Source organism: Colobus angolensis, unplaced genomic scaffold, assembly GCF_000951035.1.
Source record: "Colobus angolensis palliatus isolate OR3802 unplaced genomic scaffold, Cang.pa_1.0 Scaffold560, whole genome shotgun sequence".
Classification (NCBI taxonomy): domain Eukaryota; kingdom Metazoa; phylum Chordata; class Mammalia; order Primates; family Cercopithecidae; genus Colobus; species Colobus angolensis.
In genome coordinates, this window is record NW_012119155.1 from 295,045 (window position 1) to 307,098 (window position 12,054).

General features: G+C 50.1%; 1 protein-coding gene across 1 annotated transcript in view; it reads right to left on the minus strand.

Moving 5' to 3' along the window:
* MYO15A (myosin XVA) overlaps nucleotides 1–12,054 on the minus strand; it is a 62,581-nt gene that overhangs the window by 2,206 nt on the left and 48,321 nt on the right. The window contains exons 60-64 of the mRNA XM_011961653.1: nucleotides 10,622–10,782; nucleotides 9,433–9,566; nucleotides 5,254–5,387; nucleotides 4,735–4,868; nucleotides 3,107–3,247 (exon numbers count right to left, since the gene is read on the minus strand). Coding sequence (XP_011817043.1) covers nucleotides 3,107–3,247; nucleotides 4,735–4,868; nucleotides 5,254–5,387; nucleotides 9,433–9,566; nucleotides 10,622–10,782 — 704 coding nt within the window. The remainder of the gene's footprint in view (nucleotides 1–3,106; nucleotides 3,248–4,734; nucleotides 4,869–5,253; nucleotides 5,388–9,432; nucleotides 9,567–10,621; nucleotides 10,783–12,054) is intronic.

Sequence of the window (12,054 nt, forward strand, 5' to 3'; positions counted from 1 at the left end):
AACAAATATGTATTGAGCATCTACTATGTTCCAGGCACTGAGTTATGGACACAGCACGAACAAGATGGACACAGTCCTGCTCTCTTGGAGCTGACATTCTGATGGGGGAATGATACAGTTTGGATATTTGTCCCTTCCAAATCTCATGTTGAAATGTGATCCCTGGCCAGGCATGGTGGCTCATGCCTGTAATTCCAGCACTTTGGGAGGCCAAGGTGGGCAGATCACTTGAGGCCAGGAGTTCGAGACTGGCCTGGCCAACAGGGCAAAACTTGTCTCTACTAAAATACAAAAAAATAGCCAGGCGTGGTGGCGCGTGCCTGTAATCCCAGTATTTGGCAGGCTGAGGCAGAAGAATCACTTGAACTGGGGAGGCAGAGGTTGTAGTGAGCCGAGATTACTCCAGCCTAGGTGGCAGAGCAAGATACTGTCTCAAAAAAAAAAAAGAAAAAAGAAGTGTGATCCCCAATGTTGGAGACAGGGCCTGGTGGGAGGTGTTGGGTCTTGGAGGCAAATCCCTCATGAATGGCTTGGTTACCGGAGGTAATTAGTGAGTCCTCACTCTAATAGTTCACACAAGAGCTGGTTGTTTGGACCCTCTCTCTCTCATTCCCTCTCTTGCCATGTGATGTGCCTGCTTCCCCTTTGCCTCCTGCCTTGAGTAAAAGCTTCCTGAGGCCTCCACAAAAGCCAAGCAGATGCTGGCACCACGCTTCTTGCACAGCCTGCAGAACCGTGAGCCAGATGAACCTCTTTTCTTTGTAAATTATGCAGCCTCGGGTATTCCTTTATAGCAACATAAAACGGACTAATATAAGGAGATAATACATAAACAAATAACTAAATGATTTCCAAGCCATAATAAGGGCTATGGAGGCAAGGATCATGAGTTCTTAGGGACGAGGGTTAGGGAAGGCTTCTAGAAAAAGGTGATATTTGTGTTGAAACCCAAATAAAGGGAGACAATGGGCCCTGTGATGAATCAGGGAAGAGCGTTCCAAGTGGAGAGGACAGTGAGGGCAGAGGACCCAGGGCAGGGAGAACAAACTCAGCACAAGGGAGCCAGGGTGGCTGGAGGAATGAGCAGAGGGGAGGGAGGTAGCAGAGGAGGCCACAGAGGTCATGAGAGGAAGGGACAGGGATGAGAAGGACTCCCAGATTTGGGGCCTGAGTGCCTGGGAGGATTGGGAGGAAAGCTGTAGAGGACTGTTGGTCTCCAAGGGGGATGCTGAGGGAGCCTGGAGCTCAGGTAGTCTGGGCAGGAGGTAGAAATATGGATGCTGTGATGCTAGACATGGTTTTGAAAGCCTCAGTATCAGATAGGGCACCCTGGGGAGAGGCTCAGACTCAGCAACGTTTAGAGATTGTCTAGGGGGCCAGGAGTGGTGGCTTACGCCTGTATGCCCCTCCCTACACTTTGGGAAGCTAAGGTGGATGGATCACTTGAGGTCAGGAGTTCGAGACCAACCTGGCCAAAATGGTGAAACCCCATCTCTACTAAAAATACAAAAATTAGCCAGGCATGGTGGCACACACCTGCAGTCCCAGCTACTCAGGAGGCTGGGGTGGGATCATCGCTTGAACCCAGGAGGTGGACGTTGCAGTGAGCTGAGATCACCCCACTGCACTCCAGCCTGGGCAACAGAGCAAGACTCTGTCTCAAAAAAAAAAAGATTGTCTAGGGGAGGAAGGACCAGAAAAGAACCAAAGAAGAAATGACCAGGTTCATACAAGAAGGTTGGAGAAGGCCGGGTGCAGTGGCTCACACTTATAATCCCAGTGCTTTGGGAAACTGAGGTGGGAGGATCATTTGAGGCCAGGAATTTAAAATTAGTCTGGGCAACATACCAAGACCCTGTTTCTACTGAAAAAAAAAAAAAAAAAAAAGGAGGTAGGAGAACACCACAGAGCCATTCTATGGGCTCAGGGAGGTAGCCTCTGGGAAGGAGGCGGCAGGCCTGGGGCCCAAGGCTACCAGTGGGTAAGGCAAGGATCTATGTGACCCCAGGCAGGAGCAGATTGGGGTGTAGTGGGGAGTGCATAAGGACCCTAGACCCAAGTAACAGGCTCTCCAAGGGGCACAGGGGGTCAAGAAGACTTTGTCTGGTCCTGTCCCTCAGAGGCAGGGCTAGGGCAGTGGAAGTCTCTCTCCCTTGCCCTGGGAAATCCCCCCCTCCAAGACAGGCCTTGTCATGGGAGTGGTGCTGGGCCCAGACCTGGAGGGGGGATGTCACAGGCTGGACAGGGCAGACGTGTGGGTGTCAACCTCAATTCTGCCCCTTCTCTGGGCCTGAATCCTATCTCTTCAGTGGGGTGAAAACGCTAGTCCTGCCCTGACCCCAGGAGGTGACCCCAGGAGGCTATGAAACTTGGACAGGAGCCTAGAGGTCATCCATGCTTTTTTACATTTTATTTTAGAGATAGGGTCTCACTTTGTCACCCAGGCTGGAGTGCAGTGGCACCATCACAGCTCACTGCAGCCTCGAACTCCAACTCCTGGGCTCAAGAAGTCCTCCCGCCTCAGCCTCCTGAACAGCTAGGACTATAGGCGCTTTTTTAAAAAAAATTTTGCAGAGACTAGGTCTCACTATGTTGTCTGGTCTCAAACTCCTGGGTTCAAGTGATCCTCTTGCCTTGCCTCAGCCTCCCAAAGTGCTGGGATTACAGGCATGAGCCACAGTGCCTGTCTCACCCCTGCCTTTTAAGTAATAGCCACAGTTGCTGCAAACATAGGAAGGTACAGGACAGTTGGGTCTCAGTTTCACCATCTGTCACACAGGAAGCCCAGTTTCTCCACCCTCAATCCTGGGGCCTACAATCCAGCCTCCACATCTCAGCCCAGGTGAACTTTCTCAAACCTCTAGTGTCCTTGCCCTGTCACCAATCTTCTATGGCTCCATACTGCTCTTTGCCGTGTTCCCACTGCCAAGTTGCTTCCCTGGATGACCACCATAATGATCTGCAGTTCTGTGCTGCGCTGTGGTTGGTTCTGTCCCATGCACTGGCCTGGATACTCCCTGGGACATGGCAGGGACCTGACATATCTTGGAGCCAGGCCCAGAGAAGGGCCCAGTGAAGGTAATGTTGGGCTGAGGACTGGGCCCACCTGCTCCAGCTGCAGCTGCAAGGTGTGCTGGGCCGCCACGTCCCCCAGCGCAATCTCCACGTAGGGGTAGCTGGAGTTGGCCGTGGGCCGCTGGGTCCGCGTCGACTGGATCTCCTTCAGGGGGAACTTCACCATCAATTCCTGGGAGTAGGGGGAGAGGGGCCGGACAGGCCTGTGGGTGAGGACAGTCTCAACCACTCTTACCACTCCCCTGCAAATCAGATCTACAGGAGGCAGGAGACTCACTCCAGTTCAAGTACCAGTTCCCCAGTGACTTGTGTGACTTGAGCAAATCACTTTACCTCTCTGGACCTCAGTTTCCTCACCTGTGAAATTGATTCAACAAATACTGATGATGCATCTACCATGTGTCAGGCACTGCTTTAAGTGCTCTAAGTGCTTGGGATACAGAGGTATTGGTGCCCTGAACTTCACATCAAAGTTGCTTCTTGTGAACACCTGCACCTCTTTTTTAAATTTCCTTTTTGTGGAAAACGGGGCCTCCTGTGTTGCCCAGGCCAGTCTTAAACTCCTGGGCTCAAGGAATCTTCCTGCCTCTGATTCCCTATGTGCTAGGGTTACAGATGTAAGTCAAGTACCTAGCCTGTCTAGGGGCTTTTCTTCTAGCCCAGGAAGCAAACTTAGACCACATACAGGGAAAGTCAGAGTGATAGAGAGTTAATGCCTCAGAAAGAAGCCCTTGCTAATGACAGATGGGAAGTGTTGAATAGATACCCCAGCTCCCTCATTCCCAGGAGAGAAGCAAAGCTCTAGGCTGTCTCTCAGGGCTCCCCAGCTGGACTGACTTCCAGGTGCCCACATCAGCAACTTGCTTGCTAACACCCCCTCTACTGGCTCCATCCCTTCCCCGTCTCACTTCCTCACTCCAGTATTTCCTGGAATCACCTCTAAATCAACCACTTGCCCTGGAATCCCCGTCTCAGGGTCTAGTTCTGGGAGCAAAAACTAAGGGGGTAACAGGTCCTACTTATTAGGAGCTGAATCATGTCCCCCACCAAATTCCCATGTTGAAACCCTAACTCCCAGTGCCTCAGAATGTATTTAGAAATAAGGGCTTTAAAGAGATGACTAAGTTAAAATGAAACTGTTAGGATGGGCCCTACTCCAATATGACAGGTGTCCTTATAAGAGGAAATTAGGATACACAAAGAGATACCAGGGCTCCGCACACACAGAGGAAAGGCCATGTGAGGACGCAGCGAGAAGATAGCTGTCTGCAAACCACCAAAGAAACCAGACCTGCTGACACCTTGACCTTGGACCACCAGCCTCCAGAATTGTGAGAAATCAACTTCTGTTGTTTAAGTTACTCAGTCTGTGGTCTTTTATTATGGCAGTCCAAGCACACAGATGTACTATTTGAGTGCATAGGGTATGTTTTACCTCATCTCACCTTCACAACAGCCCTATGGGTGGGGCTCAACTCTTATCCTCATTTTCCAGATGAGGAAAGCAAGGCTCAGAGAGGGGAAGAGACTTGCCTGAGATCATGAAGGTGGTAACCAGTGGAACTGGGCTTCGGCGGCTGGAGGTCTTGGCCCCTTGGAGGGGGTAGGGGACCAGGGAACAGAGGGTGGTGATGGCAGTGCCAGGCTGAGGCCACTCACATGAGTCTCTGTGCTGAGAAAGTTGAGGCCATTGTGGTTGACGGCAAGGATGCAAGGGGCTGGCACAGCAATGTTGCTGCAGCTCTGGATGAAGAAGAAGGAGGAGCCGAACATAGGTAAGGCGCTGAGGAGGCCTGGGCAGGGAGAGGGGGTGGCAGTTACGTGCTGGGCAGGGTTCACTGACAACAGCCATGGCCCTGAACTGCACAGCTTCTCTGGGCTGTATCCAGCCAGTGCAGGAGCCCTTAGTCTGGGTCTCCTCCCATCTCTCTGGCCTCGCTTCTCACGGCCTCTTCCTCTATCCCTGCTTGCAGCTCTTCTTCCTCTGCTAGGGCCACTTGAGCCTAGGTGACATCTCCATAAAAATTGTAAAGACATGTTTTCTCCAGGCAGGTGCTCAGCTTGACCGGCACTGAAAAATGCCTTTGTGCAAAGAAAGGTTCCTCCATACCCATGCTCCATGACCACCCTCCTCAGCAAAGCCCCCTACGATCACCTCCCTTCCCCTGCAGCTCTTACCCAGAAACTGGGCACGGGCCTGGTGGGGGCTGAGCGCCTGTGTCTGCTGCCGGTGCTGGCTGACCAGGTTAAGCCAGGTCGAGCCTACTGTTGTACGGTAGAGCTGGGCTGGGATGTACTCCTGGACTTCCCGCCTATGTACGGAGGGAGGGGAAAAAGGTCCCGAGTGAGCTCCCAGGCTCAGGCAATCCTCACTGTGCCGCAGGCATGCAGAGCAGACCTGATCTATGCACCTCCCTGGAAGACTAAATGCTAGGGAATGTAAATGGGCTGAAGGTGGGGTAGAGGTGCCCACAGTGCCTTGGTACTTCTTAATCATGGCTGGGGCCAGTACCACTAGGATCCCTGTTTGCAGTTAAGGGAACTGAGGCTCTCAGAAGTTCACTGACTAGTTCAAGGTTACACAGTGACTGAGTGAGTTAGCAGCATGGGTTGGTGGGGGCAAGACTTGAACCCAAGGCAATTTCATCCTTTATACTTTCTGCCCCCAAGGAGAAGTAAAAGCCAGAGGGGTGAGAGGAAACATCAGGGTGGGCAAAGCAGCCACAGGGCTGGGCAGAGCCTTGAGCAAAGGAGTGCTGGGCCTCCAGGCTGAGGCCCCTGGGCATCAGCTTGTCCCAGCCCTCTTCCCTCTGACACATGCTGGCTGCTACCTGAGGCAGACCCTTTACCTCTTTGGACATCTGGAAAATATCAATAGCAGTCCCAGCCCATCCTGACCAGCTGGAGCTGCAGATGAAGGGTTGGGAGAAAGCCAGGAGAGAGACCCCCTGCTCCCAAGAGATCCCCTGGGTAACATCTGTCCTTCTTTCCACTGCTGGGGTAAGGGCCTGGCATCTGAACCCAGTCTCCCCAGTTTTGGATCCTGGTTCCCCCACTGTTAGCTGGCTAGACTTCAGTAAGCCATATAACCTCGCTGGGCCTTATCTGTAAATAGGGAAAATAAAATGAAGTTGGGAAGAATAGCTGAGATAATGCAGATGCAGGATCCCTTGCAAAAAGTAGTAACTCAATTATTATTTTCATCCAGGATTGGGATTATATCTTTATGTGCTTCTTGCTCTTTTTTTTTTTTCCTTTTTTTTTCTGTTTTGAGACGGAGTCTCGCTCTGTCGCCCAGGCTGGAGTGCAGTGGCACGATCTTGGCTCATTGCAAGCTCCGCCTCCCAGGTTCAAGCCATTCTCCCGCCTCAGCCTCCCGAGTGGCTGGGACTACAGGCTCCCGCACCACGCCTGGCTAATTTTTTGTATTTTTAGTAGAGACAGGGTTTCACCATGTTAGCCAGGATGATCTCGATCTCCTGACCTCGTGATCCGCCCGCCTCAGCCTCCCAAAGTGCTGGGATTACAGGCGTGAGCCACCGACACCTGGCCGATCCTGCTCTTTTCACTTAAAATTATACTTAAAAAAAAAAAGAGCTTTAGGCTAGGCGCAGTGGCACGTTAAGATTACACCTGTAATCTCAACACTTTGGGAGGCTAAGGAGGGAGGATAACTTGAGCCCAAGAGTTTGAGACCAGTCTGGCCAACATGGTAAGACCCCCATCTCTACAAAAAATTTAAAAATTAGCTGGGCGTGGCCGGGCATGGTGGCTCACGCCTATAATCCCAGCACTTTGGGAGGCCGAGGCAGGCGGAATGGTGTGAACCCGGGAGACGGAGCTTGTAGTGAGCCGAGATCGCGCCACTGCACTCCAGCCTGGGTGACAGAGCGAGACTTCGTCTCAAAAAAAAAAAAAAAAAAAAAAAATTAGCTGGGCGTTGTGGCATGCACTTGTGATTCTAGCTACTTGGGAGGCTGAAGTGGGAGGATCACTTGAGTCCAAGAGGTCAAGGCTGCAGTGAGCCGTGATAGGGCCACTTCACTCCAGCCTGGGTGACAGAGAGAGACTCTGTCTCAAAAATAAAATAAAAATAAAAATAAGGAGCTTTACATATTGAGCCCTTACTGCGTTACAGGTGCTGGAATATACATGGTATGGACATCATCTTACTATTCTTTTTTCCAGGGGTTCTCAAAGTGTGGTCGAGGGGGTTGAAAACCATTTTCATCACAACACTAGGAACTTGTGGTTTTCTCTCTTGTTCTCTCACAAGTGTACAGTGGAGTTTTCCAGAGGCTACATAACAGGAGATGGCAACAGGCTGACTGCAGAAGCAGATCTGGGAACCCAGCTCCCTTAAGTCAGACAGTACAGAGCTTTGAAAATGTAAAAGTACAGAGCTTTGAAAATGTAAAATTCCCACTAATTTTTTTTTTTTTTTTTTGAGACAGGCTCTTGCTCTGTTACCCAGGCTGGAGTTCAGTGGTACAATCACGGTTCACTGCAGCCTCGAACTCCCAGGCTCAAGTGATCCTCCCACCTCAGCCTCTCGAGTTACTGGGACTACAGGCATGTGCCACCACACCCATGAATCACTAAATGTTTTTTCAAAATATAGTCATTTTTCATAAAAAGTTATTTATATTGACATTTAGTGGGTTTATTATTTTTATTTTTAACTGAATTAATACATCAATATTTTAACAGGGTAAATATATTAATTGATATAACCCACATAAACAAAAGCTCTTTGAGGTCCTCTTTTTTTTTTTTTTTTTTTGAGACAGAGTCTTACTCTATTGCTCAGGCTGGAGTATAGTGGTGCAATCTCAGCTCACTGCAACCTCTGCCTCTTGGGTTCAAGCAATTCTTCTGCCTCAGCCTCCCAAGTACCTGAGGTTACAGGCGTGCACCACCACGCCCAGCCACAAGGTCCTGTTATTATTATTATTATTATTTATTATTATTATTTTTTTGAGACGGAGTTTTGTTCTTCTTTCCCAGGCTGGAGTGCAATGGCGTGATTTCAGTTCACTGCAACCTCCCTCCGCCTCCCAGTTTCAAGTGATTCTCCTGCCTCACCCTCCCAAGTGGCTGGGATTACGGGCATGTGCCACCATGCCCGGCTAATTTTGTGTTTTTATTAGAGATAGGATTTCACCATGTTGGCCAGCATGGTTTCGAACCCCTGACCTCAGGTGATCCATGCACCTCGGCTCCCAAAGTGTTGGGATTACAGGCGTGAGCCACAGGGCCCAGCCTATTATTATTATTATTATTATTTTGAGATGGAGTTTCGCTCTTGTCACCCAGGTCGGAGTACAATGGCACCATCTTGGCTCACTGCAATCTCCACCTCCAGGGTTCAAGCAATTCTCCTGCTTCAGCCTCCTGAGTAGCTGGGATTACAGGCGCCCGCCACTATACCTGGATAATTTTTTTTTTTTAATTTGTATTTTTAGTAGATAGGGGGTTTCACCATGTTGGCCAGGCTGGTCTCAAACTCCTGACCTCAGGTGATCCGCCCACCTCGACCTCCCAAAGTACTGGGATTACAAGTGTGAGCCACCGCGCCCGGCCGAAGTGCTCTTTTCAAGAGTGTAAAAAGGTCCTGAGACCAAAAATTTGAGAATAACTGACGTACACTGTGAGCATTGATTATAACTTAGAGAACATCAGTTTAAAGGCTGTCTAGGCCGGCCAGGGTGGCTCATGCCTATAATCCCACTGCTTTGGGAGGCTGAGGCAGGAGGGTTACTTGAGCCTAGGAGTTCAAGATCAGCCTGGACAAAGTAGCAAGACTCTGTTTCTACAAAAATAAAAAAGTTCAGCCTGGGCAACACAGCAAGACCCCGTCTCTATAAAAAGTGGTATATCGTTTTTAAAAAATAAAGAAAAAATCAATAATTAATTAAATATATAAGTAAATAAAGGCTAACACCCATAATTTACTTGATGACTCCCTGTTGCTGGATATTCAGGTTACTTCTGATCTTTTGCTCTTGTAGCAGCATTGCAGTGAATGTTTTTGTGGCTAAATCTTTCTGAATAGCCACGTGTATTTCCTGGACCACAGGGAACATGTGTCCTGAAACCTTTTTTTAACATTACCTTTGTTCTGAGCTAATAATACCAACCAGAAACAACTTGTGAAAGAGAGGCGGGGTCCCAGCTCCTATGGCTAGTTGGAAAACTTCAGCCCCCAGGCAAGGACAGCCCCTTCCCAGACAGCCCCACTGGTATAAGACGGGAGTCTGGGGGCCTGGGGACAGCCAGCTCTGAGGAGGGTAGAGGTGGGCTGAGAGGGCAGGGTTGCCTGTCCACCCCAGCTGAGACAGGAGGGCAGGTGCTCACACGCTCGGCAGGTAGAAGTGGTCCTTGGCGCGATGCTGCAGTGAAGCCAGCTTGGACACCTGCTGCAGCAGCTGCTCGCTGGGCCGGCTGGCCGGCACGCTGCTGAAGAGGCCCTTCAGGTAGTCAGGCAGGACCTGCAGGGAGCACCTGGGTAAGGGGCTGCCAGGCAGGCACACGTGTGGGCACTTGGTTGCAGGGGACTGGGGACATGCATGTTTAATGATTGCAGCCCCATCCTCTTCTGGGATAGGATGGCCTATTACTTTCCTGGGTTTTGGAGAATGATAGCAGAAGCACGTAAGGGTGATGTGGGAGGGCTGTGGCCTTGATGCCCATGAGGGAAGTCCCCACAGCAACCTTGCCAGGATGTGGGCTGGCTGGTGAGAGCAGAGCATCAACACTGCAGTGTGGTCATGTATCTATCGGGCCTGCTGTTTCTCAAAACTGAGTGTGCCTGAGCCACAGGAGGGCTTGCCAGAACAGACCGCCAGGTTGGGCTCCAGAGGCTCTGAGGCAGGAGGTCTAAGGCGGGACTTGAGGATTTGCCAGTACACAAGCCTCACATTGAGTAGTATGGTGCCGGACTGCACAGGGCTATGCTTCAACAGTGATACCATGTGACCACAAAAGCTACGTGACCATATTGTGTACAATTCCTGAAGTTTTGGCACCAGTTCCACAAAAACACACACTTTCTGTTCAAGCACTTCCACACATACTGGCACAGTAAGAGAGAACCCAGACTTTGTAAACTCCATGATCCTGACTTAGAGGACTTCCAAGTCTCACAGAATAACACACAGACAAAAGTGACAATACTAGCAAAGCCTGGCTTAGCACTTGGAGCAAAGGACAGGCCCATGTTCAGAGAAGGAACACATCTGAAGGAAAGGGGAATGCAAAGAGGGCCTAATGGAAGAGGTGTTTTTTGGGGACAGCTTGCTGGGAAGGACTTAAATAAGCTGGGAAGTGCAGATGGAGGGATGGCATGCACAAAGGCCCTCAAAGGTAGTGAGGGCTGTTTCGACTTCTCCAAAGAGACCACATAGGGGAGCAAAGGCATCAGGGTTAGAGACGTCCACAGGGCCTGAATCATGAACACTTCAAACGCCACAGCTGTGGAGTCTGACTCACAGGCCCAGGGGAGCCTAGAAGGTCCCAGAGTCCAGAGAAACCCACGTGTGCTGACCTGGTTGTAGTGCATGGTCACATATAGCTCATTCTCGAACTTGAGTGGCTGATCCCAGAGCACACGCCGGAACCACAGCATGTAGCCGCCGTCCACCTGCTCCATCTCTGAGGCCACATCCAGGATGTAAGCATGGCGACTGAGTGGGCACACATGCTGGCCTGCAGAGAGCAGGGAGGCAGGGCTGGGTGGGGGCATATGTGCACACACATGTATGCACCTGTACAGAGCATGTGTATAGACCCCAACCTGCTACCCAGCTGAGGTATCACCTCGGGCAAGCCACCTGCCTGTTCTGGAACACAGCTTCCTCATTAAAGGAGAGCGTGTTTGTCGAATGGGGTGTCCTGTGTTTTATTGAAATGTTGATGACCACAGATGGTAATAACTCCAATGCAAAGCTTTAAGTAATGCTCCATTTCTCCTGGGGAAAGAGGGGCTGCTGAAGAGTGCCCCGAGTGTGGCCTGCCTGGATCTAGGAAAATGCCCTGCATTATGCTCAGAGAAGGCCCAGCTCCTTTCCAAAGGAGGCTGGGGACAAGGACAAACACAAGAGGCCTCAGACTATGAGACCTAGTGGGTAGCTTTCTGCAGACCTCCTTCAGGAGAGACCCCTTGCCAGGCACCTGGCATAGGTGGGGGTGGGGAGGATTGGGGTCTCAGCCTGGGAGAGGCTCAAGTTTTCCTCTTTTGCACTGACATTTTTGCTACCCATATCACACCTGCAGTAAAATCTTACTAAAGAGAGGGAGTTTGGTATGATTACATGATTACCACTATGCAACTGTGGATAGGCTGAATAATGACCCCTGCAAAGATGTCCAAGTCCTAATCCCTAGAACTTATGAATATGTCACCTTCCTGGCAAAAGGCACTCTGCAGATGTGATTAAGTTAAGGATCTGGAGATGGACATGATCCTGGATTATCCAAGCAGGCCCAACATCATCAGCACAGAGGTCCTCATAAGAGGAAAGCAGAAGGGTCAGAGTCAGAGGAGGAGATGTGAGACCAGAAGCAGAGGCTGGCAGGGAGAGAGATTTGAGGATTCTACACTGCTGGCTTTGGAGATGGAGGAAGGGGTCATGGACCAAGGAATGCAGGTAGCCTCTAGAAGCTGGAAAACGAAAGGAAACAGATTCTTCCCTAGAGCCTCCAGAAGGAACCTGGCCCTGATGCCATTTTCATTTTAGAACTTCTGACTTTCAGAATTACAAGGTAATATATTTGTTTTTTTAAGCCAATAAATTTGTGATAATTTGTTATAGCAACAATAGGAAACTAATATAGCCTCCCTGGGCCTCAGTTTCCCTACCTGTAAATGGAAAGACTAACAGTCTCCACTTCATAAAGTTGTTGTGGGGATTAAAATAGTTCACAGAATGAAATGCTTTTTTTTTTTTTTTTTTTTTTTGAGACAGGCTCTTGCTCTGT